General features: G+C 54.4%; 1 protein-coding gene across 25 annotated transcripts in view; it reads right to left on the minus strand.

The window, feature by feature from the left end:
* The window catches only part of AGBL5 (AGBL carboxypeptidase 5), a 43,416-nt gene extending 18,750 nt beyond the window's left edge, over positions 1–24,666 (minus strand). For 12 of the 25 annotated variants that reach the window (XR_010599313.1, XR_010599310.1, XR_010599309.1 and 9 more), the window contains exons 1-12: positions 24,520–24,666; positions 23,709–23,804; positions 22,307–22,616; positions 21,457–21,628; positions 18,353–18,519; positions 10,677–10,854; positions 7,371–7,549; positions 5,621–6,149; positions 4,968–5,137; positions 3,076–3,211; positions 2,230–2,396; positions 984–1,192 (exon numbers count right to left, since the gene is read on the minus strand). Coding sequence is in view for 18 of the 25 variants with exons in the window: in XM_065587382.1 (XP_065443454.1) it covers positions 984–1,192; positions 2,230–2,396; positions 3,076–3,211; positions 4,968–5,137; positions 5,621–6,149; positions 7,371–7,549; positions 10,677–10,854; positions 18,353–18,519; positions 21,457–21,628; positions 22,307–22,542 (2,143 nt within the window). In the remaining 7 variants the exon portion in view is untranslated. Of the gene's footprint in view, positions 1–983; positions 1,193–2,229; positions 2,397–3,075; positions 3,212–4,967; positions 5,138–5,620; positions 6,150–7,370; positions 7,550–10,676; positions 10,855–18,352; positions 18,520–21,399; positions 21,629–22,306; positions 22,617–23,708; positions 23,805–24,519 lie in introns of all 25 variants that reach the window. The other 13 variants (XR_010599314.1, XR_010599312.1, XR_010599311.1 and 10 more) reach the window with 3 other exon arrangements.
* Positions 24,667–25,020: the final 354 nt, after the last annotated feature.

A 25,020-nucleotide genomic window follows, 5' to 3' on the forward strand; every position in this document is an offset into this window, starting at 1 on the left:
AAAGCCAGAGAAGTAAGTGCTGGCACAGCTAGGGCTTTGGCTAGGAGGGGTAGCTTTCCATGTCAGGGCACCATAGCTGGACTGGGCACCATAGGACCAAGATGTGGTCCAGAGAGGTTCTAGGTGGCCAGTGGCCAGAATCACCCAAGCCAGGCAGGTCTGTGGAAGGGCCTTGTTAGTTTTGGGGTCAGTAAACCAGGCTGAGCACCTGTGTGGGCTATCGCTTGGGCTCCCCCCCTGGTTACATATCATGGCTCTGTCATCCACCCTACACCACTGGAAACACTGCAACTCCTAGTGCTTCTCAGCACTTAGCCTGGGAACAAAGAAGGCACTTGTATTACGGCCGAGCGCCCCTCGGACATGGGAATGCTTGGGAGAGCAGCAATGGCTGGGGAACGGAGCTGGAACTCCCCCTGCCAGCTTCTCTAGACGCTGCAGTCTCGAGCTGACTTCCCATCACAGCATCCAGTTAAAACATGGCCTCTTTGCGTGGCTTAGGGTCCTGCTCTAGGATTTACCAGGCTGTGGGATTTGGACAATACAATAACTGCCACAGAAAGGCTCCATTTAGCTGGGTAGCTAGCCCACCACTGCAGCAGCCACCGGTCCCTACGTCTTCAGGAGCAGCAGCTGACCAAGCTGTGTCCAGCCACCCGCTGCAGGGGCCAGAGGGCAGCCCACGCTCCCGGCTGGGAGCCGACTGAAGGTGGGGGAAGCTGCAGAGCTCAATGTGCAATGCAGGGAGCATTACAGCTGGACTCTGGAGTCTCAAGGCTCCGTACTGCACTTGGCCACCCCGAGCGTTGCTCAAGACACAGGAGGCAGCACCTCACAAGCAGCTACTGCTCCACGGCAAACCACTTTTATTAAGTTCAAGCAAAGCACAGGCTGGCGCAGGGCTTTCCTTCAGGGGCGCGGCCTGACACAGCAGCTCCACAGGTACCGAATGAAAGCTAGGAGGGGCACCCTGCCCAGCTTACCTCTCACCGGTGCCAGGACCCTCGGGCTGCCTTTCTGAGGGCTCTGACTCCCGCCTGCGGGGCCACCAGCCCTGTTACAGCTGAAGGTGAAGCTGGGTGAGGCTTTGATCTGGGGCGAGTTCTGCTGGCTGCCGCTGCTCCCACTGGTGCCATGGTTGTAGCTCCTGGCCCGGGAGAGGGCATTCTCGGAGCTCACGGCGGGCAGCCCGCTGGAGGGGACAGGGAAAATGGCAGTGAGAGTTTGGCTCCCAGCTGGCTCCCTCACCCACACCTCTCGGCTGCGCGAGCTTGGCGCAGGACACGCTCCATCTGCTCTCCCACGACTGGCAGCATGAGAAGGGCCAAGCTGAAACGCCATTCTTTCCTGGCATCCCGATTTCAGGCCTCTTGTCCAAACGGCCTGTGCGTACGTCTCGGCAAACACCAGCTCCCCTTCCAGAGGACTTAAAAAAGGGGTTTTCGGGAGGGACAGCAAGCACTGGCCCCTCTGAAGCCCCGAGCTTACTGCAGTGCAGAGCTCAAAGTACCCATGCAATTGGCGCTGTGCACATCTGGGGACTCCTGGCAGCTCCTCGGGGCAGTGGACTCATCTTCTTTCCTGTTTCTAAAACACTGTGCACATTTCTAGTGCTCTGAGCGGGGCAGGGCACCCCATGATCTCACAGATCTGCCAGTGGGCGGGGCGGGGCGGGTCGCTTGACTGTCAGGAAGCCGCTCTCCCTCTGGAGCAGTGTGCTACGTCCCAGCCCAGGGTCTGACAGGGGTGGGCTCCGGAAGTGTCGTGCTGCTGGGATTGGGAAGGCAGCAAAGAAAGGTGCAGGGAATGAATGGTCTCACTCCCCCCGGAGCTTGGCTCGGATGCTGAGGGAAGGGCCCCACTCCTGACAAGGGCCCTGGGACCTTCAGACCCTGGGAGCAAGCTGCTCGGGTCTGAAAGATGGGCCCTCCAGTAGCACAGCCCCTCTGCACACTGCTTAGAGTCATCCCACCTCTCTCCGCCATGTCAGCACTAACTCCGAGGGGTACCCAGTCCTGCGCAGTCTCTAGCCTGCTGGCGGGGTCTGGCTGCAGGCAGAGGCTGCCCCATGGACACAACGCTGGAATTCGCACAAAGTCCCAGCCATGCGGCACTACTCCCTGCCTTTCACGGGCCCTGGGGAGCTGTGCTGATCACTCAGCAGAACTGCTAGCCCTATCCCAGGGTCCCCTCCCCGCTCCGCCTGGGGAGATGCGGGCAGGGCCTTACTTGGAGCCTTTCTTGCGGGAGAATGCAGCCATGCCCTTCAGGTTGCGCACGTGCTTCAGCATCCAGGCTCGCAGGTTGTTGAGGCTGCTGTGCTCAGACATGATGAGCCGGGACCAGGGGTTACATTCTGCCATGTCCAGCGCCGCGATGGCCAGCGCCCGCCCAACCTGCGGAGGCAAGAGGCACTCAGTGGGAAGAGCCCAGCCGGGCAACGGCACAAGCAGCAAATGGGAGAGTCATGGAGTCCCAATCCCCGGTCCCGGGGGCCCGCGTTCTGCGTGGGCAGCATGCAGACAGGGCAGACAACCCGGGGGGCTTCTGGCCCACAGTCACAGTCCTGCTGATCTACTCTCAGCCATCCCAAAGGGAGCCAAGAATGCGCCCAGCAGCAAGGACAGGCCGCTTCCCAACCCTTCCAGGTCAAGCACTCTGGCAGCTCCCTGGCATCCCCCACCCATTTACGGGGTTTGCACTGTCAGCACCGATCCCTTTTACAAATACTTTACAGCAAACGTCAGGAAATTGCAAAACTCTGACTCCAAATAAGGAACCAGCAAGGTGAAAGGTGCAGAAACACTGGCCTAGATGGGCCCCCAATGGCTGATTCCATAGGGCTGCTCCCAAGCCCGGGAGGAGTTTTACGGCTCACACCCTTGCTGCTCAGTGCTCAGCACCGAGCCTGCCGGGTTCCCCGCTCGCCCGGCTCCGCGAGGAACCGCGAGTGATGGCGCCTGCCGGGTTCCCCGCTCGTCCGGCTCCGCGAGGCACTGCGTGCGATCAAGCCCTTCAGGTTCCCCCTCGTACGGTTCCGCAAGGCACCGTGAGTGACCAAGCCAGTCACGTTACCTGCTCAAACAGCTCCACGGTGTACTTAGTGGGGAAGGTTGGAGGGGGTGGAGGGCTCGCCCGCCCATTGTCGTGGCAGGCCATGGGGATGCTGTTCACTGAGCGCCCGGTGTTATAGTTGCACTCCAGTGTGTAGCTAGGAAACACAAGGGAAGCCCATGTCACTTCATCCACACCACGAGGACCAGCACTGTCCCCATTACTATTCCCAGGCTCCAGAGACATGCACCCAGAGCAAACGACACAACACCCCTCTCAGCATCTCCGAGGGGCACCTCTCACCGGCAGCCCTCACTGAAACAGGACCACTGTCCTGACAGCAGGACAGCCAGAACCACCATCCTCATTGCAGAGGTGAGCAGCCCTTTCTCAGCACGTCTTGCTACAAACCCCTTCCCAAGCAATCCTTGGCGGGGGAGCCACCTCCCACTGCATCAGCACGGCCGGTGCTGGGGCGTCTCTCTACGGCAGGGGCCAGACACACAGCTGCAGTCCCTTGTTATTGGTTCTATTACACACACACAGCCCCTCTGGACTAATTACACAAGACAGACCATCAAATTAGGCCTGAATAAAGACTGGGAGTGGATGGGTCGTTACACAAACTAACTTCCCCCTGCGGCTACTCACACCTTCCTGTCAACTGTCTGAAATGGGCCACCCTCATTCCCACTACAAGTGATTTTTCCTCCCTTCGTATTCTACTGTTAATTGAATTGTCTCGTTAGACTGACCCCCACTGGTAAGGAAACTCCCATCTTTTCATGTGCTGTATATATATCCAGCTTTCTGGATTTTCCACTCCATGCAGCCGATGAAGTGGGTTCTAGCCCACGAAAGCTTATGCCCAAATAAACGTGTTCGTCTCTGAGGTGCCACAAGGACTCCTCGTTGTTTTTGCTGATACAGACTAACACGGCTCCGCTCTGAAACCCACACAAGACAGAGACGCTCAGGGAGGCAGTGGGACCTGCCCAAGGTCACAGCTGGGCAGTGACAGAGCAGATGTCCTATGTCCTGTCCACACGGCTTCCTGGTGCCACCAGCTGCTCGACTTCCTCCTGCAGCCAGCCAGCCTCCTCTAAAGAATGGAGGTGGTTCCAGGTGGGAGGAGCCAAGCCGAGACCAGGACTGGTTTCCAAGCATCCCAGCTCTGCCGAGCACTCCCCGCAGGAAGCGGGGCGCAGGGAGCCAGGAGAGGGAACTCACTGCACTCTAGTTGTAGCAGGAAAAGCCAGAGCCTTTCTTCGGGGCTCCCGAGCCCACCCCTGAAAGCAGCAGGGCTAGCGGCACCTGCATGCAAACAGCTCCGAACGCCCAGGGCCTGCAGAGCCAAACTAAACAGACAGGCAACCCCCAGCGAGAGGGGAGCCTCAGCCAGTCCCCCGGGTGGGGGCAGGGCACCCACAGCAGCACCCGCTCCCACCTGGACTCACAGCAGGGGTGACTGAGCTCATCACAGCAAGTAGCCAGATCTCAGCTATGGCCACCGAAGCCAAATGGTGGAACCCTAGTGCTGGGATTCCAGGTCCTGGCTGGTTCCTACTAACACTGAGCCTCTGTGCTGGGCCCCACTGCTGGGCAGCCCACATGGAGCCGCTGCAGGGCCAGGCCCAGGGAGGCAAGAGGGGTGGGCATGGCGGGCACCAATCCTTGCTCTTGCCTATGCCGGGCATCAAACGGAGCTTACGCCTTTCTGGCAGAGCCTGTGCAGACCCCAGGCTGGCCCCATATCCTGGCCACGGAGCATTTCCTCTACAGCCACAGCACTGGTTCCGCCCAGTGCCCGCTGCGTGGTGATGTGGGGGAGCCGCTGCACTAAACCAGGTGGTGCTGACACTACACGAGCAGCCTGAAGGGCTGGGGAGAGCTCCCGCGAGGGGCCCGCACACCTGTGAATGATGCCCGAGGCCTTGTAGATAGCCACTCGTCCACTGCCCTCCTTCGACTGCCCGTCCCGCTTGTCTCTGGCATACATGTTCTTCTCTGAGAAGTTGCAGCCCATGAAGTCAAAGTGAGCTGAGTTCAAGGAGATGAGTTTCGGGAACAGCATATTTTCCACCTACGGGTTGAGAGAGGCAGACAGAGGTCGGGCAGTGCCCACATGGTACGGGCACACCGCTGGCTCCCAAGGCAAGCCAAGTACTGCTAAGAGACACAGCTGACTGGAGCACCATGAACTCCAGTGTCACTGCAGCTCACGACCAGGCTCTCAGGCCCCGAGTTGTACTGCGCATTTCTCCTCCCCGTCAGCCAGCCCAGCCCCCCACTCCAGCCAGATGCACCTCTCCTGCTTCCCCCCCAGCCTGCAACCCCCCCCCCCCGAATCTGAACCTGTTGCAGCCCCCGAATCCCCACACATCTATGCCAGCCTTGTGCCAACCCCCATCCTGAATTCTCCCCCTCTGGCCTCACCCCATGCTGAACTCAATTTACGTCTGGGTTTAAAAAGCAGGACTCCCCCTTTTCCCAGCCCGGGGGAGGCAGCAGGCACCAGGGCGACAGAATCCCCCCACTGCGGAGTGGCCACCGCCCCTGCCCTCACCTGGGCGTTCTCCTCGCTGAAGCTGTTGCCATACATGAAGCAGCCACGCTTGGAGGCGTGCCCGTGCAGATCCACGTAGTACGCCAGCCCGCTCTCCTGGGGCAGGACGGCTTCCAGGGGGGTCTCGGCTTTCCTCTCACAGTGCTCCCCGGTGGGCTCCGAAGGCAGGATCCACACAGCTTGGTCCTTGTTCCCCAGCTCGGCAGCGGGTGCTTCCAGCGGCTGGGGGTCCTGAGAAAGTGTGCGATAGGTGCTGGGGTGGTTGCGGAGGTTGTTGGCTTTCTCCAGCTCCGACAGAGGAGCCTCCGGGGCCAGGGTGCAGTTGCAGACGGAATGGTTGGAAGATTTTGTGCTCAGCGAGGTGGAGGTGAGCGGGGAGGCGTGTGCTCTCCAGTCGGGAGCGCCGGATGGGCCACGGCTGTGGATGTGATGGTAAAGGAGCACGGCTTTGGCTCCGTACACAGCAGGGTGCAGCTCTGCATCAGGGCTCAGATACTGGCGGTTCAGGTTCACCCCCCGGGCGTCGGTTCTGCAGAAGGGAAAGGGGAGACATGAGAGCTGGATGCTCTCTGCTGGGCACTGCAGGCCTCAGGGCACGCTGCCGAAGCAGGGGCTGGGCCCAGAGTCCTTCCCATGGATCTCCGCCCCCACCCTGCGGGGGGCCAGCAAATGCTGGGCTGGACAGAGCATGCAGCAAGCTGCTGGAGGCTCCACTGAGGCTGAAGGAGCCATCATCAGACCTTCCCAAGGCACAGAGGCAACTCAGAGGGGGCAGCACTGCCTCTTCAGGGAGATCGGGGGAGTTACTGGAGAAGGCCTCCCAGAGGCTCCCCTTCTCCCCCCGCAGCACTCACTCCTTCAGCGTAAGTCACTGCAAGGAGAAGCTCGGATCTCCAGGGGTTCAGACCATGCTGCAGGGCCTAAAGCTCAGCTACAGACACCCTGCCCTATTCGCCCACCCCCACTCACCTGTACCAGTTCGAGGGGGCCCCTGGCCAAGAGACAACCCACTGCTACCAGACTCTGGAGCGGCTCCCCTTCACGAATGGCTGGTTGTGCTCACAGATAGTGGTGCCGTGGCCAGCTCAGAGCCCGGCTACCAACTAAGTCACAGCTCGAAGGGAGCGGCCAGGTGTGCGTCACACACAGCCCTGCGCTCTCGCAAGGCCAACGAGGCGGCGAGCTGCAGCCCTCCCACCAACAGGCTGTGCGCAGGCTGCATCTTGGGGTCAATCGGCAGTGTCTGCTGCCAACTGGAGCCCTGCTCACAAGCACCGCGCGCGGCAGGCGCTGGGGAGATCAGCCACTCAGGCAGGAAAACCTGGAGCTCTGCTCTGGGCCGGTGATTCTTGCCCCTTCGCTCTAAGCTCTGCACATGGTTTGGCAAGTGACTGAGGCTACCAAACACCTGGGTGGGATCATGGACTTTAAACGTGTTTGTGTCCCTCTGGAGATATGGAGCAGGCTCCAAACTAGAGCTGGCCCTGAGCTGAGCGTCATGGGCTCTAAACTCTGCCAAACTCAGCTCCTGCCTCACTGGGAGGTTCTGATGCAAACAGAACCTGTCAACAGCTCAACCCAGGCTGGTTCCCAGCTGCCCCGGAGCTGGCGTCTAGCTCTGTTCATTATCGCCGGCCCCCCAGCGCTCCTGCCAGCACGCGAGCCAGGCCTCTGCCTCCAGGGAGGTGTGCAAGAGAGAAACCCAGCCCAGCAGGGGCGGGGGCAGCAGTCAGCACAGCACAGCTCTCACCGGTAATGGCCTCGCACCACGCCATCCGGGTTCAGCATAGGGACGAGCTTGAAGACAAACATGCGCCTCAGCATCTGGGCGCGGGGATCGTCCTCCCGCAGGATGAACTCCAGGAAGCCATTGAAGACGAAGCTGGAGGGCGTTTCCCCGGGGTGAACTCTGCTGCTCAGGAAGAAGACCTAGGGGAGAGACACTCAGAGCTACCGACTGTTCCCTTCCCAACCCTGCACGACACACCCCAGCCGCTCTGGAGCTCCAGCCACTGCACATTTCCCAGGGCTCCACCCCACATCCCACCCCAAGGGTGCGAGCCCAAGCTCACCGCAGCTGAACACTCCAAGCAGGTTCCGTTTCAATGGGCGGCAGCAGTCAGAAAAGCTAACAGAATGTCAGGAAGTGCTAGGAAAGGGATAGAAAATATCATCCTGCCACTATCTAAATCCAAAACCTCCTCCTCCACCACCTCAGTCCAGGACAGTTCCTCAGATCTGTCACCTAAAAAGAAAATGGCTCAGGTGGGGCAATCTCCCTCTGCAGTGAAGGCCAATGCAAAGAGCTTCTCTGCAACGGCCTTGTCTTCCTTGAGTGCTCCTGGGTTACCTAGGGAGCTGGTGGAATCTCCATCCTTAAGGCCCTGCTTGACAAAGCCCTGGCTGGGATGATTTAGTTGGGGATTGGTCCTGCTTTGAGCAGGGGGTTGGACTAGATACCTCCTGAGGTCCCTTCCAACCCTAATCTGCTATGGTTCTATGATTGTCCACTGGCCCCACTGACTGGCTGGTTTTGCTCTTAGTTTTTGTGTCTTTTGCTAGCTGCTCTTCAGATTCGTTTTTTGCCCTGCCTGATTGTTCTTTGACCCTTGACCCGTCAGAGTTTATGCTCCTTTCTAGTTTCTCAGTAGGATCTGTCTTCCAATTCTTAAAGGATGCCTGTTTGTCTGTAACCGCCTCTCCTGCTCTGTTGTTTAGACATAGTGCTATTTTAACAGATAAGACCATAAGAACAGTCATGTTGGATCAGAGCAAAGGTCCATCTATCCTAATGGCTCTCAAACTTTTTTTTTTTACTGGTGACCCCCCCTTATAAATTAAAAACACTTTTTATATATTTAACACCATTATAAATGCTGGAAGCAAAGCAGGGTTTGGAGTGGAGATCGACAGCTCACGATCCCCCAGGTAATAACCTCACAACCCCAAGGGGGCCCGACTCCCAGTTTGAGAACCCCTGATCTAGCCCAACAGCACCCAGTACCAGGTGCCCCAGAGGGAATGAACAGAACAGGGAATCATCAAGTGATCCAGCCCCTGTCGCCCGTTCCCAGCTCCTGGCAAACAGAGGCTAGGGACACCATCCCTGCCCAGCCTGGCTAATAGCCATTGATGGACCTATCCTCCATGAACTTATCTAGTTCTTGTTTGAACCCTGTTATAGTCTTGGCCTTCACAACATCCTCTGGCAAAGAGTTCCACAGACTGACTGCATGTTGTGTGAAAAAATACTTTTTTGTTTTAAGCCTGCTGCCTATTAATTTCATTTGGTGACCCCTAGTTCTTGTGTTACTTTCTCTACACCAGGCATGATTTTACAGACCTCTATCATATCCTCTCTTACTCATCTCTTTTCCAAGCTGAAAAGTCCCAGTCCTATTACTCTGTCCTCATATGGAAGCTGTTCCATACCCCTAATACTTTTGTTGCCCTTCTCTGTACCTTTTCCAATTCCTATATATCTTTTTTTTCAGATAGGGTGACCAGATCTGCACGCAGTATTGAAGCTGTGGGTGTACCATGGATTTATATAGAGGCAATATGATATTTTCTGTCTCATTATCTATCCCTTTCCTAATGATTCTCAACATGCTGTTCACTTTTTTGACCGCCGCTGCACATTGAGTGGATGTTTTCAGAGAACTATCCACAGTGACTCCACAATCTCTTTCTTGAGTGGTAACAGCTAATTTAGACCCCATTATTTTATATGTAGAGTTGGGATTCTGTTTTCCAGTGTGAGTTTCTTTGCATTTATCAACACTGAATTTCATCTGCCATTTTGTTGCCCAGTCACCCAGTTTTGTGAGATCCTTTTGTAGCTCTTCGCAGTCTGCCTGGGACTTAACTATCTTGAGTTTTGTATCATCTGCAAATTTTGCCACCTCACTGTTTTTTGGTCCTCTGTTTTTTTATTTGGGGGCTCAAATTAAGTGTGTACTTTCTTATGGCATTTTTAAAGCATTTCCATGCAGCTTGCAGGCATTTCACTCTTGTGACTATTCCTTTTAATTTCCGTTTAACTAATGTCCTCCTTTCTGTGTAGTTCCTCTTTTCGAAGTTAAATGTGACTGTGATGGGTTTCTTGGTATTACCCCGTCAAAAGATATTAAATTTAATAGCGTTATGGTCACTATTACCGAGCGATTCAGCTATATTCACCTCTTGGACCACTTAGGACTAAATCCTCTTTCCTTGTGGGTTCCCAGACTAGCTGCACCATGAAGCAGCTATTAATGGTGTCTAGAAATGTTATCTCTGCATCCCATCCCGAGGTGAATCAGTATGGGGATAGCTGAAATCCCCAATTATTACTGAGTTTTCTAATTTTATAGCCTCTCTAGTCTCCCTGAGCCTTTCACAATCACTATCACCATCCTGGTCAGGTGGTCGGTAATACATCCCTACTGCTATAGTCCTGTTATTCAAGCTTGTAATTTCTATCCATGGAGATTCTATGGTTCAGTTTAATTTAAAATTTTCACTATATGTGACCACGTTTTCTTTCCCATATAGTGCCACTCCCCCACCAGCGCAACCAATTGTCATTCCTGTAGATTTTGTATCCTGGTATTACTGTGTCCCATTGATTAGCGTTCCACCACATTTCCGAGATGCCTATCAGCATCGAATATCCGGCACTCGAGGTCACCCATCTTAGTATTTAGACTTCTAGCATTTGTATACCAGCACTTACATTTGTCACAATTTAGTTGTCTGCATTCATTTGATGTCATTGAATGGGGCTCTCTTTCATTTGATGGTTTCTCTTCAGATCCTACCTGTACTTTATTAACCTCTATCTTCTCCTCTTTACTGGGATATAGGTTATCCCCGTTAATACATCCTCCTCTAAGGGATGTTTCCCACCATGAGGACACGGCTGTTCCCTGCATCCTCCGTGCTTGGACTCAAGGAACTGCCAGGGGGCAGACATGCCAGCAAGCAGGACAGACAGTCTGCTGGCAGGATGTTGGTCCCAGGGCTCCAAGACAGTCCAGTCCCCATCCCCACCCAGAGGCAGCCAGTGACTCACCCTCTTCCCTGCAAAGCAATGCGGACGAGGAGTGGCTTCGTCAGGGAATACGTTGTCCAGCCTGGGCTCGCGCTCCTCCCTCATGCCGTGGCACGAGGTGACGGTGAGCAAGTCCACCCGCAGATTGTCCAGGGAGCGGCACAGCAGCTCTCGATGGTAATAGATGGAGTCGAGGGTGCTGCAGGGGGGAGATGCAGAAAGGCCCTGAAGAGCAGTTGTGACAGGCGAGGAAGGAAGGGCAGCTGCCCCCACATACCAGCTGAGCACTCCTGGAAAAGGGAATCCCAGGCCTCAGCACTAGGGAGGGGTACCCACCTTCCCAGCCAGGGGACAGGCCCCATCAAGGAGGACTAGCAGAGTCCCACCTGAGTTCGGAAGGTGGCCACCAATCCAAGCAGCGGGTGTGCTGCCAATAGCCTTCCCAGGCTCCATTCTGCATTCCCTTTGGGAGGAAGTTACCTTCTCCTGGCTTCCCTCAGTGCCTGCTCTGCTCCCATCCCCCAGAACAGTTCTGGGGCCCCTGGGTGAGGCCTCCAGCCCGGCTTGGCTATCCAGTCTAAGTGCAGGAAGCCCTAAGCCACCCTGCTCTCGTCTAGTTCTGACTCTTGTCTGGAATCCGGAGCCTAGCCCTATGTACCACTTCTTTATTATTTCCACTGCAGCAGCGCCCACAGGCCACTCAGGACCACCGTGGGTGATGCACAAACATGTACGGAGACACTGCCCTCGCCCCACGGCAGAGCAGACACCCCAGCTGGTGTAACTCGCAGGTGGAGGGAGTGGGTGAGGGAGGCAATGCTCAGGATGATGGGGCCATGGGCACGTTTTGCAGGTTTGAGAGTGGTGGGTTGTGTCAACAGGAGGCACTGAACTCACTGGTCCCTGCCAGCTCCCTACCAGTTCAGCCTACAGATCGCCACAGGTGCATTTTTTTAGGTTTTTAAGGCCTGGCTTGACAAAGCCCTGGCTGGGATGATTTAGTTGGGAATTGGTCCTGCTTTGAGCAGGGGGTTGGACTAGATACCTCCTGAGGTCCCTTCCAACTCTGATATTCTAAGATTCTATGATCTTGGGGAGGGTGTTAAGGAAGGACCCGGTTGCTTCTTTACAGATCAGTTCAAGGAGTGCATTGCCTGTGGGAGTGGCAGCTGGATGGGTAATAAAGGCTAGTGCTGCTTGCAGGAGGAGAGGTGCCCTAGTGAGACAAGAGCAGGCCAAGGAAGGAGCAGAGTTGTGCAAGGAGCGACAAGCAGCTTGCACGGGGCACAGAGGACGCAGTGCAGGGATCCCGAGGGGCTGACACGGCCAGAGTGATGCAGCTCACAGCAACAGCATTCTGGACAGACCCAAGAAGCACCCAGGAGGCCAGAGAAGAAGAGGCAGCAATAACCAAACAGGGCAGACGAGGAATGGCCTATGGGGACGAAGTGGACATTTTTGAAATATTTGTATGAAGCCGGTTTGTGCCTCAGTTTCCCCTATAAGTAGCAATGTTACCCAGTGAGGGGAAAGGGACTGTTTGCTCTCAGGGAGGCTGGGAGATGTCCAGTGGTCTGAGCTGGGATGGGACACTGGTAAAGGACTGGCTGAGGTAGACCCCTATCCACGGAGAATCCGAGAAGACAATGGAGATCCAGTCCCCAGGACGTTTACCTCTGGCAACCCTGGCTCCCGAGGCAGATGGATTTCCCCATCTCTCAGCAGGGAGGCTGAGCCATGTTCCCAGCTCGAGAACAATGGACTGGGGAGGTGTGAGGATAAGAGGTGGGGGCTGGAGACAGAGCTTGAACCATGGGGGTCACTGCAGCTGGGCTGGGCGCTGGCTGACCAGGCTGGGCTGTAACCCTCATTCTCTGGGCCGTGTGCCAGGTGACCAATAAACCCGCCTGGTTTCACAGCGCTGGGTGAGTGTCCCTGCAGACACTGGGCGAGGGGCACTGATCCCTGAGGAGAGGACACGTCTCCCCCAGGGTCTGGCTCAGTGGAACTTCCTAAACCAGGCTCACAACGTGAAGCAGGGGGTCTGCAGGCTCAGAGGCCCAGTTTCGGGGGGGGGAGGGGGGAGGGAAGCCTTGTGGCTCACCCTGGAGGAAGAGTGGGACCCCTAGGGGGTCTGGCATACTGTAGGGGTTCCTCCCAGAGACCACTCCAAAGCTGGGGTGCGGCACAGACCCCGTGGCTCCCTGACACCTGTATGAGGCAATAGGGAAGGTGGTGAAAGGCTGCACCTTGGACCGCTGTACAGAAAGCAACAAGCAGCCCTGGCCTAGACGTGCAGGTCCAGAGACAGAGGAATCACAGGTGATGCCCACATGACAGAGGATGGTGGTGAGTAGGAGCAAGGAGGTGATTGTCCCTCCTTATATGGCACTGGGGAGACCGACACTGGAACATGGCGTCCAGCTCTGGAGTCCACATTTTAAAAAATGTTGAAAAGAGCCACAAAAACGATTCAAGAGCCAGAGGAAATGCCGTACAGTGAGAGACCTGACGAGCTCCAGCTGCTAACAGTATCAAAACAATGGCAGAGGTGCCTTGATTACAGCGTGTAAGAACCTGCCTGGGGAGAAAATACTATGTACCAAAGGGCTCTTGAATTTAGCAGGAAAAGGCACAAACACAAGCCACCAGCTGGCAGACAAATTCAAATTAGAACTAAAACATTTTTTAAACACTGAAGCCTTGTCTACACTGGGGGGGGCGGTGTGTGGAAATCGATTTAAGTTACACAACTTCAGCTACATGAATAATGTAGCTGAAGTCGACGTACTTAGCTTTACTTACCGCGGGGTCCACACTACGCGATGTCTCCCGTCGACTCCCCTTGCACTTCTCGTTCAGGTGGAGTACAGGAGTCGACGGGAGAGCGATCTGCGGTCGATTTAGAGGGTCTTCACTAGACCCACTAAATTGACGGCCGATGCATTGATCGCTGTGCATCAAGCCCTGGTAAGTGTAGACAAGCCCTGTGGGTGATTAACCCTGGGAACAAGCTGCTGAGGGAAGTCTCTCGATGGTTTTCTGGAAAATGCCTGAGCCAAACACAAGCTGTTGGGCTCATTACAGGGGTAACTGGTGATGTTGAACAGCCTGTGATACACAGCAGGTCAGATGGAATATCCAATGGGCTCTTCTTACCTTAAACGCTTTCCCTGATAGAGTAAAGGATGCAGTTACAAGAGAATGGGGAAAGCCGAGGGAAGATCACGAATGCAGCTGAACCTGTTACATTTCAGCTGACAGTGAGAGCTGTGAGCGGAGCTGAGCAGTAAACCTGTGAGAACAGGATGACCATGGTAACTATAGGCCTGTCATCTGACAGTAATCCCGGGCAATATCATGGAGCGGCTGGTATGGGGCTCATTAATAAAGAATTAAAGGAGGATAATATAATTAATGGGTTTAAGAAAAACAGATCCTTTCCAAATAACCTGATCTCTTTCTCTGATGAGATTACAAGTTTGGTTGATAAAGGGAATAGTGTTCACCTAATAGACGTCTCTAAGGCATCTGACTTGGTACCACCTGACATTTTAATTAAAAAACTAGAATGACATACAATTAACCTGGCACACAGTAAATGGATTAAAAACTGGCTATCTGTAAGCAGAGAATCGTCATCGAGTGGGCGTTTCCAATGGGTTCCCAGAGGGATCCGTTCTTGGCCCTAAGCTATTTAACATTTTTATCAATGACCTGGAAAAAACCAAAATCATCATTGATAAAGTTTGCCGATGACACAAAAATTGGGGGAAATGGTAAATAGCGAAGAGGACAGGTCACTAAATCAGAGCAATCTGGATCGCTTGGTAAGGAGTGTGCAAGCAAACAGTATGCATTTTAATACAGCCAAATGCCAATGTGTCCATCTAGGAACAAAAACGTCAGCCATGCTTACAGGCTGGGGGACTGTCCTGGCAGGATTATACGGGTTGTGATGGATAACCAGCTCAAGACAAGCTCTCAGTGCAAAGCTGGTGCTAAAAGAGCAAATGCCATCCTGAGGGGACGTGAGTAGGAGGAGAGAGGTTATTTTACCTCAGTACTTGGCTCTGGGGCAACCTCTGCTGGAATCCTGTGTCCAATTCCGGTGTCTCCAATTTAACGACATTTGTCTTGAATTGTGGCGTGTGCAGAGAAAAGCCACAAGAATGATTCTATGATTAGAAAACCTGCCTTACAGCCATAGACTCACTAGACTGAGTGTCTTGAGTCTAACAAAGAGAAGGTGAAGGGGTGACTTGATTACACTCTGTAAGTACCTACAGGGGGGGGGGGAAATCTTTGATAATGGGGGCTCTGCGATCTATCAGAGAAAGGTCTAACATGATCCGAGGGCTGGAGATTAAGTCTAGACAAACTCAGACTGGAAATAAGGTATACATTATTAACAGGGAGAGTAATTAACCACTGGAATATTTTTCCAAGGGTCGTGGTAGATTCTCCATCACTGACAATGTTACGACATCTCCCTGGCTTCAGGCTCTTTCCGTGCACCTGGCTGGAATCTCTCCCTCAGCCCCTTCCCTCTCGCTAATTGCTCTAAAACATTTAACACTTCTTTAACTGCCAGTTTGTGTCTCTGGTTTATCCTTCCATCTCCCCGACGCTCTCGTCCTGGTCTGGTCTATCATCCCCCTGTCCTTCCCCACCCCCAATTCCATTTCACAGCATACAGACTTATTCTTTCCCCAGGCTTTTTGATCTCAGCAGTACTCCTCTCCTCCCTGGCCCTCTCCTCCCCCAAGGAGCATCTAGGCACCAGCTGACCTGAAGGATTCTTCCCTCTGCGCTCTGGTGACAGCAGTCCAGAGACCCTCCCATCACTTAGCCAGCCCCTGTGAATGGCCCAGCCCTAGTGCTCCTCTGTTGGTCGTGCTCATTTTGAGGCCTCTGCTGGGGAAGCTGTAACTTCTGCTCCTGCCTGAGAGCATGGAAGTGGAAAAGTCAGGTGAAGTCTCTGTTCAGCTGCTGCCCCAATGCAGGGATGCACCGAGAGACCAAAGACCAAGTCAAAAGGAAGGGGAGCAGCTGGATCAAGCTGCCGCGGGCCAATCCTCTGGTGCCCCTCTTTCGGATGTCTCTATGATCTAGGTGGGTGTGGGAGACAGCATGGATTCAAACAGACTGAGCTACTGAATTCAAAGGGAGGTGTGGAGAGGGAAATCAGGTTGGGCACTGCAGAGCCCTGGGGAGGGAGCCATCAGTCCAGAACACATGCAGAAGGCAGCAAGCCATGCATACAAGCAGTGTACATGCCTAGAGCCAGCTCTGGCTGCCGGCGGCCAGCAGGACTCAGTCTGAAACAGAGCCATGACATGAAGAATCCCAGGCAATAGAACACAAGGGATGTGGAGGGAGAGCTGGCACCTAAGCTTAAAAGTGGGGTTCTGCCCCGCTACTGGCTCGCCACTATCCATTGTATAACAAGACCAGGGGATGTAGGTGAGTGGTGGTCTAATGTCCCCAGGATCCTTCAGGCTGGGGGGCATCAGGCATCTGATACCCAGCCCACTTGCTTCAAAACAGAAGGGGGGTGAGGACAGGAAAGAGACGAAGGCAGTCACCATGACGATGCCGTGAACAGCCTGACAGATCAGGTGTCGCTAAGGCCAACAGATCACATATGAAAGAAAACAAATCCTTAATGGCAAAAGGGCCTAATCAGAGGGCTCAAATTCAACCCAAGGTTCTTCAAGGACTCCAGGCCAAAGGATCAGCATAGGACACAGGAGCATTCTGCCCTGGGGGCGCTGGCTGACACTGCCTGAAAGGGCCCTTTGCAAGCAGCGCTCCAAGAGAAGCAAGGTGAAAGTTGCAGACAGGCTCTCTCAGGAGGGCTGGATGCCAGCTTCAGAGGCTGGAGAGATGACATGAGCACAGGCAGAGAAGGTCAACAAACACAGTTCTCCCCCAAGCCCCCCGGCACTTCCATTCAAGAGATTCCCAACACATAGATTAAGGCAGGAATCCAATGAAAATACGCAGAATGTCTGAATTCTACAACCCTGCCCATCACTGGCTCTTCAGGGAACGCTCACCATTCCCTGAAAGCACCCAGGGCAGGCTGCGACTGGTTCCCTCCAGTGGGACAGGAGCAGACAGCTTGCTGTTGGCTCTTCTAGTCAGGTGTCCTGCCATGGGCACCACCCCAAGACCTGTGGAAGGACGCCAGACCTGAGCTTTCAAGAGGACATTGACTCTCAAAAGCAGCAGAGGAGTCTGGTCTGGGATCAGGAGAGAGGAAACTTGCTCAGCCAAAAGGAAAAGGCGGCTCCAAATTCTCAAGGAGACCCCCGCGACCCCCGGGAGGGAGAGTGAAGCAGCAGGAAGCACAACCAAGTATCACACAGGGATTTCCCACTCACCGGCCTGACAGAGCAGGGAGCACTGGTATTAGGAGGCCAAATTCATCCCTAGGGCAACGCCATGGACTACAGCAGCATGGGATGAATTTGTGTAACTCTCAGGCTGAGTATGTAAACATGGAGCAACTGGCTGGATTCCTAGTTCAGTTTCCTCTCTCTTTCTAAAGCTACAAGCGAGAGGTCTCTGCTCCAGCTCCTGCACGCCCTGTCAAACCAGAGCCGAAGAAAGGCCAGGGGCTGTCATGGAACCGCAGCGCTCTGTGCTCAGAGACCACAGGCTTCATGGGCAACATCAACTGCCTTTTCATATCCTGCTCATTTCTTCGATTCCCTGAAACCTCCCTGGAAAGCCATCAGCAGAGGAGTGACATTCACAAGGTCACTGAGAGGAGTGAATGCCTTTGATTTGCCTTCGGATAAAGAATTACTTTCTGCTTGCCTAAGGAAAATGGTTTAGGTCTATAACAGCAGAGTATGGAAGAGCCTCCGGGGCAGGAAGCAATAGAGGTGGGAGAGACTGCAACACAGAACAGTGCTGCAGAGATCAGAACGAGCTTCTGAGAAAGGGAGCAGAAGCAATTCCCAGAAACAGAGGAGGGTCTCTGGTGCGAGCGCCATGCAGCCAGAATACCTGGCGCTGACAATCAGCCCCAGGAGGTACAGACCTTCCCTGGGATCGGGCTGCCGAGGGAAGGGAAAAGGGCTGTGTGAGATGATGTTCTGCAGCCAGGAAGCTAAAAAGGAATGTTTAGCCAGGTCTCCTAGAACCTCTCTCAAAAGGCCGCGTTGGGGGCAGCAGCGGTTCCACTCCCTCCTTCTCCACAATACAGACCCACCGTCACCTCTGCCCCTCAGTATGAAACACTGAGGCTGCGAAACCAGGGATGCTACAGACCGCCGCTGCCCGTCTCCTACACTTGGGTCCCAGGCGGCTGAGAACTATGGAAATTAGTGATCTACTCAGAACCCACCCACAGGGAACGCATGGAAGCTGGTCTGACCTTGGGATCGAGAATGCTGTTCCCGGAGGAGACCCGAAATAAAGCCCAAAGGGCACCCTCTGCTCTCCTGCCCCCTCGCCAAGAACCTCTCATTTGGGAACCAAGGGGTGCAGATAAAACGGCTGTGGCTGCTCATTCCAGAGCTGAGATAAGAGACACAAGCCCACGGCAGCTAACGAGAGCAGCTGGCACAATTACCCCAACTCCCCACCCAGGCAAGAACCACTGCAAAAGGTACGCTTGAACAGAGCCAACATGTCAAGGCTGGGGGAAGACAGGCAGGGAGGGTAACAAGGGTGTTGCGCACCTGCTGGGTGACATGTATTTACACTCCTCGAAGCGGCTGTCCAGCTGTGCCAACATCTCCTGGCACTCCGTGTATGAGAAGGGGTAACAGAAGGCAAAGTAGGTGGTGGTGCCACGGTACTCCAGGAAGCGATGCACGAAGGACAGCACAAACTGGGTCTCCATCATCTGGGACAGACACACACAAAGCAGATGCTGAGCGGCTAGCGTGGCTCCCAGGAGTAGAGAACCATGAGCCTGCACAATCACCCCCCTTGGGGCACACAGCATGGCACATATGGCCACTGGCTGGCATCCTACAATGCATCTCATTGTCCCTCAAAATAGGCCCATTTCCTCCCCCACCCCCAGCTCTAGCATTATAACCAGTACTAGAGTCACCACTAAACAGTGGCTGCAGCTTTGCAGTCAAACCCACAATCAAAGCAGCTTCCACCTAGCTTTGCTCTGAATCCCTAAGGAGCCCAGACACCACCGCCTAGGAAAACAGGCTCTGCCTTACCGGATCAGACATTTGGTCCATCTCACTTTGCTGCCTCCCAACAGCAATGACCAAGACTTGAGACTTCAAAGGAAGGTGAAAAGTCCCAAAATGCACCAGGCCATTTGTGCAAAACTGTCCAGGAAAGAACAGGGGACCCCTTCCTGTCCCCTCCAGTGATCTGCTGAGACCCAAAGTCTGAAATACTGTTAGCCCATCTGTGACAAAGTGGGAGTGTTCTTAACGTTTTGTCTGAATACGACGTGTGTGCCTCAGTTTCCCCCATATGTTACTCAAGCATCTAGGTGGTGGGACAAGAGACCCTTAGAGGGCAGGTGTGACTGCCTGGGTCAGACAATGGCCGACACTCTGTATCCTGGCAATTGAGAGCCGGGGCCCATCCTCTGCAAGAGCCAGCTGGAGATGCTGGAGAACGAAGTGAGAGATGGAGGCCAGGTGCCCTGTTTGCCCTGGGAAAGAGACAAAGGCCGGAGGACGGGCAACTGGGCATGACAGAGGCTGGGCTGCTGGAAGCTGGTCAGTCAGCGGTTGGGGGACTGAAGAGGGGACAGCCCAGGGTTCAGGGCTTAGGATTGTGCCCGCCCAGGATGGACTTTGCTGAATGTTTCTAATTTCTGTGCTAACAAGCTCTGTTCTACGCTGTGTTCCCAACAACTAATAAACCTTCTGTTTTCCACGCTGGCTGCAGAGTTGGGGGGGGGGGGGGGTGTGTAAGGCTTCCCCAGGTGTCCCATCCAGGTGGACTCACTGCAGGGAACTCAACACTCTGAGGTCAGACTCAGGAGGCACTGAAGCCGAGGAGGTTTGCCCTAATGAGAACGTGCCCTGAGGGCACTAGTCCTGTCTGACTGCATTCAGAGCTGTTCCAGAGCACCGAGACCGGGACTCCGGGACACCATCTGAACCTGTTCAGCTGCAAATGTTGATGTCATCTAATTATCCAGCTGCAACATCCCACCCCTTCCATAATATATTTTTTGATAAGGTTAAATGCCCAAGCATTTGGTGTTGTTTTTTGGGAGGAAGGAAAGGCATGGAGATGGGACAGGCCACCTCAGGAAATCTGCAATGGGATTAAGAGCCTTTCAACTCTTGCTTGGTTGCTAAAACAAACCAAGCTCAGAGTAACAGTCACCAAGAGTCACAATCCAAGGGTTACTGGTTTTCAGTCCCTCCCCAGCAACAACTGTACACATAACAAAGACCGGCCTCTCCAAAGGCCAAGTGCTGAAGGAGCCAAAAGACCAAACTCGCTGCAAAGGAGTGCATGTCAGGGAGGGACAAGGCCCATTAGTGAAGCAGTGCATGTGTCAGTGTGACTGCTGTCCTGCCGCTGCCCAGGTTGTGTGTCTGCCCCCCTCACCTCCACCAACCCCTCAGGGACTCTCAATCTAGCAGTTTGCAATTCATGTTTGTTTGTTTTTAAATACGGAACTATCTTAACAATCGCATTTCAGTTCGGAAGGCTGTTTCCCAGCTATCGTTACAACTGAAGGATTAGAGAAAAAATATCTTCCGTTTGCAGGAGGAGTTTCCTGGGCATGACCCTGGTAAACCAGGTGCCAGCTCTTGCCAAGGCTGTAGGCGTCAGCTGAGCACTGACAAATTCATAGCTGGAAAAGAGCCCAGCCCACGTGTATGTTAATATTGTTTGAGATGGGTGCTGAACTTGTAAGAATGTGTTTAGTCTCTATAAAATGCTTGTGAGTTGCTGCCTGCAATAGCCTGTATCCTGTGCTATAAGGTAATAAGTAAGTTTTGATTTACAAGTGTAAAAATACCTGCTCTGAACTTGTGAACCTAGGCAGGAAAAGGGACCCCCACACCATCCAGAAGAACTATCAAGACTAAATGGGCCATTGTGGAACATCACAATGCAAAGACTAATGTAATGGCGTTCTTACAACCATGAAGGTGCTACATGCGTCCCATCAGCTTGAGTTCTGGAAGAGGGAACTAGAGATAGCTTATAAGAAGTTTTTTCATCTCTTTGCTATCTGAACTCTTACAAGGGCTGAATTTAAGAAACAAAAAGCAGAGATCCCTGGGTCACCCTGGATTAGCCCTAAAAAGATATTCAGTTCTGACAGATTACTACATCTCTGTCACCTTGTGGAACCATAGAATGAACTCGTGTGTGTATATGTTGCCTGCTTTAATCTGTAAATACTGTAATTCTTTTTTCCTAGTTAATAAATCCTTAGTTAGTTTACTATAGGATTGGCTACCAATGTTGTCTTTGGTGTGAGATCTGAGGTACAAGTTGATCTGGGATAAGCAACTAGTCTCTTGGGACTGGGAGCAACCAGAATATTTTGTGATTTTTGGTATAAGTGATCATTTATCACTAAATCCAGCTTGCCTGGGTGGCAAAAGAGACTGGAGTGCCCACGGGGACTGTCTGACTCCATGGTAAGACTGTTACAGAGACCCAGGAGTTCATATTTTCCTTTATGAAGTTAAACCCTCTCTTACATGCTGCTCATGGAGCCAAAGAGAATGCTAAAGAGTCACAAAGCTGCAGACAGGCCCTGACCCCAACGCACCAATCCACCGTCAACTCCACGCAGCAGCATCCCCCGACGCGCTCACTGCACGGATACCTCGAAGGTGGGCCGCTCCCGGATGCGCTCCCAGCGGGGCCTGACAGGCAGGGTCCTAACGAAAGGCGACATGCCTTGGGAATAGAGTTTGCTCTGCTTGTTCATGTTCACAATGTTGATTTTGATCAGCTTGCCTGGAGCTCCTCCCTTCACACTGAAATAAAACCAGGATCTGAAAATGCCACAAAGAGGACCAGGTCAGTCTGTCAGCTGAGTCATCGAGCTGACATTCTTCTATCCCACAGACGCTCTGTCTGCTACCCACAACAACTCTGGTGCTGGGGCACGAGCACTGGCAGTAAGGTCAGAACCCGAATTGGACTCCAGCATTAAGTCACCTCAGCAACCTCAGGCTTCCTGGAGTAAGAGTGCAGCATAATCAGAGAAGTGGGCATGTAAAAGTGTCTCTTTTCTACAAAGCTACCCACAGCAGCTCAGCCACCTGGATCTCTAGGGACTTGAGGGACTGATTCTTTCCCTGTTAGCGCTGCAGAAGCCGACTGTGCTACAAGAGAACCTGAATACTAGTCTGCCGCGGGTATCCTCCCAGAACTACCAGCTAAGCATCCTCCTGCGAGAAGCTTTACTATTAGCACGGATGCAAGAGGCAGTGAGGCCCCAGAGGGATTCTCGGAGTGCCAGAGCAGGCGCTCTCTTTGGTTTCTCTGTGCTCTTTATGCACTTTGGGCAGAAGGCAAGGAATGGCCAAGGAACAGAGCCACATGCTAAAAAACTGCCAGGACTGGCCTGGCTCCAGCTGTTAGCTCATGTTGGCCTTGCCTCCGGGCACAGGGAGAACGAAAGGAAGGCTCATCAGGAGAAGCTCCACCATCCTCCCAAGCCCCTTTACCTGTTCCCATTTTCATACTCCGTTTCAGCACAGTCAGGCTTGGTCCACACATTGAATTCATAGTCCGCCGCGGGCAGGGAGCTGCCAAACACCGCAGACACAGTAGTGCTGCTGCTGCTGCTGTTGTTCCCAGCTACGTCCCCTTCTCCTTCCTGGTGTTCCACCTTCTCCACATGGGCCAGGTTCCCTGAGTCAAACTTGGAACTGAACAAGAGGCCGCCGCAGCGTATCTCCATGTTTAGTCCCCCACCGAGAGTGCGATTTCATCCTCTTGTCTGCACCAAGGCTGCTGCGGGGCTGTCCCTGAGAGCTGAGGAGCGCAGAAAACAACCCAACCATTAGAAGCTCCTCCCTAGCCACCGCTAACTTGTGATCATTGTCCCGTACCTTCCTGGTTCCAGGGCCTCATCCTGCTCCCTCACTGAGACCCTCAAGGTTTTTACAAACACATGAATTGAGCTAGCAAGTTATGCCCCTACACAAACTGCATAGCACACCACTCCTTGCCAGACTACGTGGCCATCCACATACCTTCCCTTGCCTCCTGTTTGTTCAGCTCAGGCTGCATGTGGGGCCTGAAGTGAGACTGGAGGCTATCTGGGGCACTGACTGGTTTTCTATATGTCCTATACATGTGAGCCCACTATCAGCACCGTAAAAGTACTCGTTACGCTTCCACAGCACCTTTTAGCCTGAAGGATCCCACAGCATTTGGCAAACTTAAACTGACACACATCAGCAGGAGCTGCGGGGAACTCACTGCTTTTCAATCTCACACCACTTATTTAGGTGCTTAAATATGGATTTAGGAGCTTAACTTTAGACACCCACTTTTGAAAATCTTAACCAAAGAATAACAATAACACCCGTTGAGAGGTGTGAAGAGAAGGTAGAAAGAAAGAAAACAGTTAAAGTTGCCAAGCCTAGGAAAGGCACAGAGTTTAATTATAGTACTCAGCCCTCAGCTCCTACAGAGAGGGACACCCTCGAAGAGAGAGTGTTCCCCTCTTTTCTCCTGACAGCAATTGGAGAGGAAACCATTGACAGACTTGTGAAATGAATACAAGGAATCAATCCACTCCTGAAATCACAAGGAATGGATTTAGTCTAAAGCCTTTATACGCTGAAGACATCTTATATAAAAATGACTTTTTTTTTCTTTTTTGGGGGGCAGAAGGGGGACAGGGAGGAGAGGAAGAATCTAGGAAGGTTTTGGGCCATCACATTTCCACAAACGAGGAGATCACAGTCACACATTTGCAAGAGACAGTATTGAGCTCCAAAACTTCAGGATGAAATCCAAGTTGAAGCTACATGGTTCACCTCCCTATGAACCAATCCGTTGTGCTGAAGGAAACGGGCCCGGCAGTGAGAGGTCAGCTCAAGGTATCCCATTTGTTACCTGCTGGATGAAACAGGCTTCCGAAGATAGATGTTTTGCTCACGGATCCTCCTCTCTCCTGCTTTTTATGGTTCTGAGGACAAATAATTGGCCAACCTACGGGGGGAAACACAACACGACTCAAATGCATGTCGCTATTATGGGGCGCAATCGTACCTAATAACCTAGATCAAACGGCAGCCCCCCGTTACTGGGGGAAAGGGAGAACTCCTCCCAGCGGCTCTTCGGGAAGGACACCTATCGAACGCAGGGACAGAGATTTCTGCCGCGGGGGCAGAACAGTGCAGACCACGGACTGGTCCATCCAAGCAGCTCTCCAGCCCCGACAGGGCCCGAGACACCGGACCCCGAATCACCCCCTGCCGGCCACCCGCTGACTGGTTCCCAGAGCATGTTAGCAGCCAACCCCCCCAGGCGGGGAGCTGGAGATCGAGCGGGGCCGGGCTCCGGGGAGCGGTGGGGGGCGGGTAGCCGGGGCCCGGCAGATGGAGGGACACCGGGCCGGGAGAGCACAGAGCGCACCGCATTCTCACAGGCGGGGGGGCGGCAGCAGCGCACCGAGGGGCAGATGCGCGCGGGGGGGGGGGGGGGGGCCGAGGGGCAGATGCGCGCGGGGGGGGGGGCAGTAGCGCCGAGTGCGCGGGGGGCGGGGCCGAGGGGCAGATGCGCGCGCGGGGGGGGCGGGGCCGAAAGGGGAGATGAGCGCGCGGGGGGCGGGGCCGAGGGGCAGATACGCGCGGCGGAGGGGGAGCAGTTGGGATCGCTCGCGCTACCAGGCCCCGGTAGAGGAGCCGCAGCCGGAGTCTCTCACCTCCACCTGCCGGGCCCCGGCTACCCGCTCCTCACCGCTCCCCGGAGCCCGGCCCCGCTCGAGACCCAAACAACGGCCGGCCCGACAACAACAACGCGCCCGCCCATTGGCCGACCCCCTCCCCGCAGAGCAACGCGCCCGCCCATTGGCCGCCCCCCCCTCAGAGCAACGCGCCCGCCCATTGGCCGGCCCCCTCCCCGCAGAGCAACGCGCCCGCCCATTGGCCGGCCCCCTCCACTCAGAGGGGCGAGTCCGCCCATTGGCTAGCTACACCGAGGGGCGGGGCTTAGGGGCTTCGTGGCGTCTATCGGTTTAACGTTTGGCTGCGGGGAGATGGCTCGGTCCGGGGGTTCGAGTCCCGCAGCGCCGGGGGAGCGGAGCTCAGGCTCTGCCCGTGTCCCCGCCAGTCTGGGCGCTGCAGGGCCGCCCCCGGGATTGCTGGTGCCTCGGGGGGTTATCACATTGCGGCCCCTGGGCCCGACCGGCTCGTGACAACACACA

This window comes from Chrysemys picta, chromosome 3, assembly GCF_011386835.1.
Source record: "Chrysemys picta bellii isolate R12L10 chromosome 3, ASM1138683v2, whole genome shotgun sequence".
NCBI classification, from domain to species: Eukaryota; Metazoa; Chordata; order Testudines; family Emydidae; genus Chrysemys; species Chrysemys picta.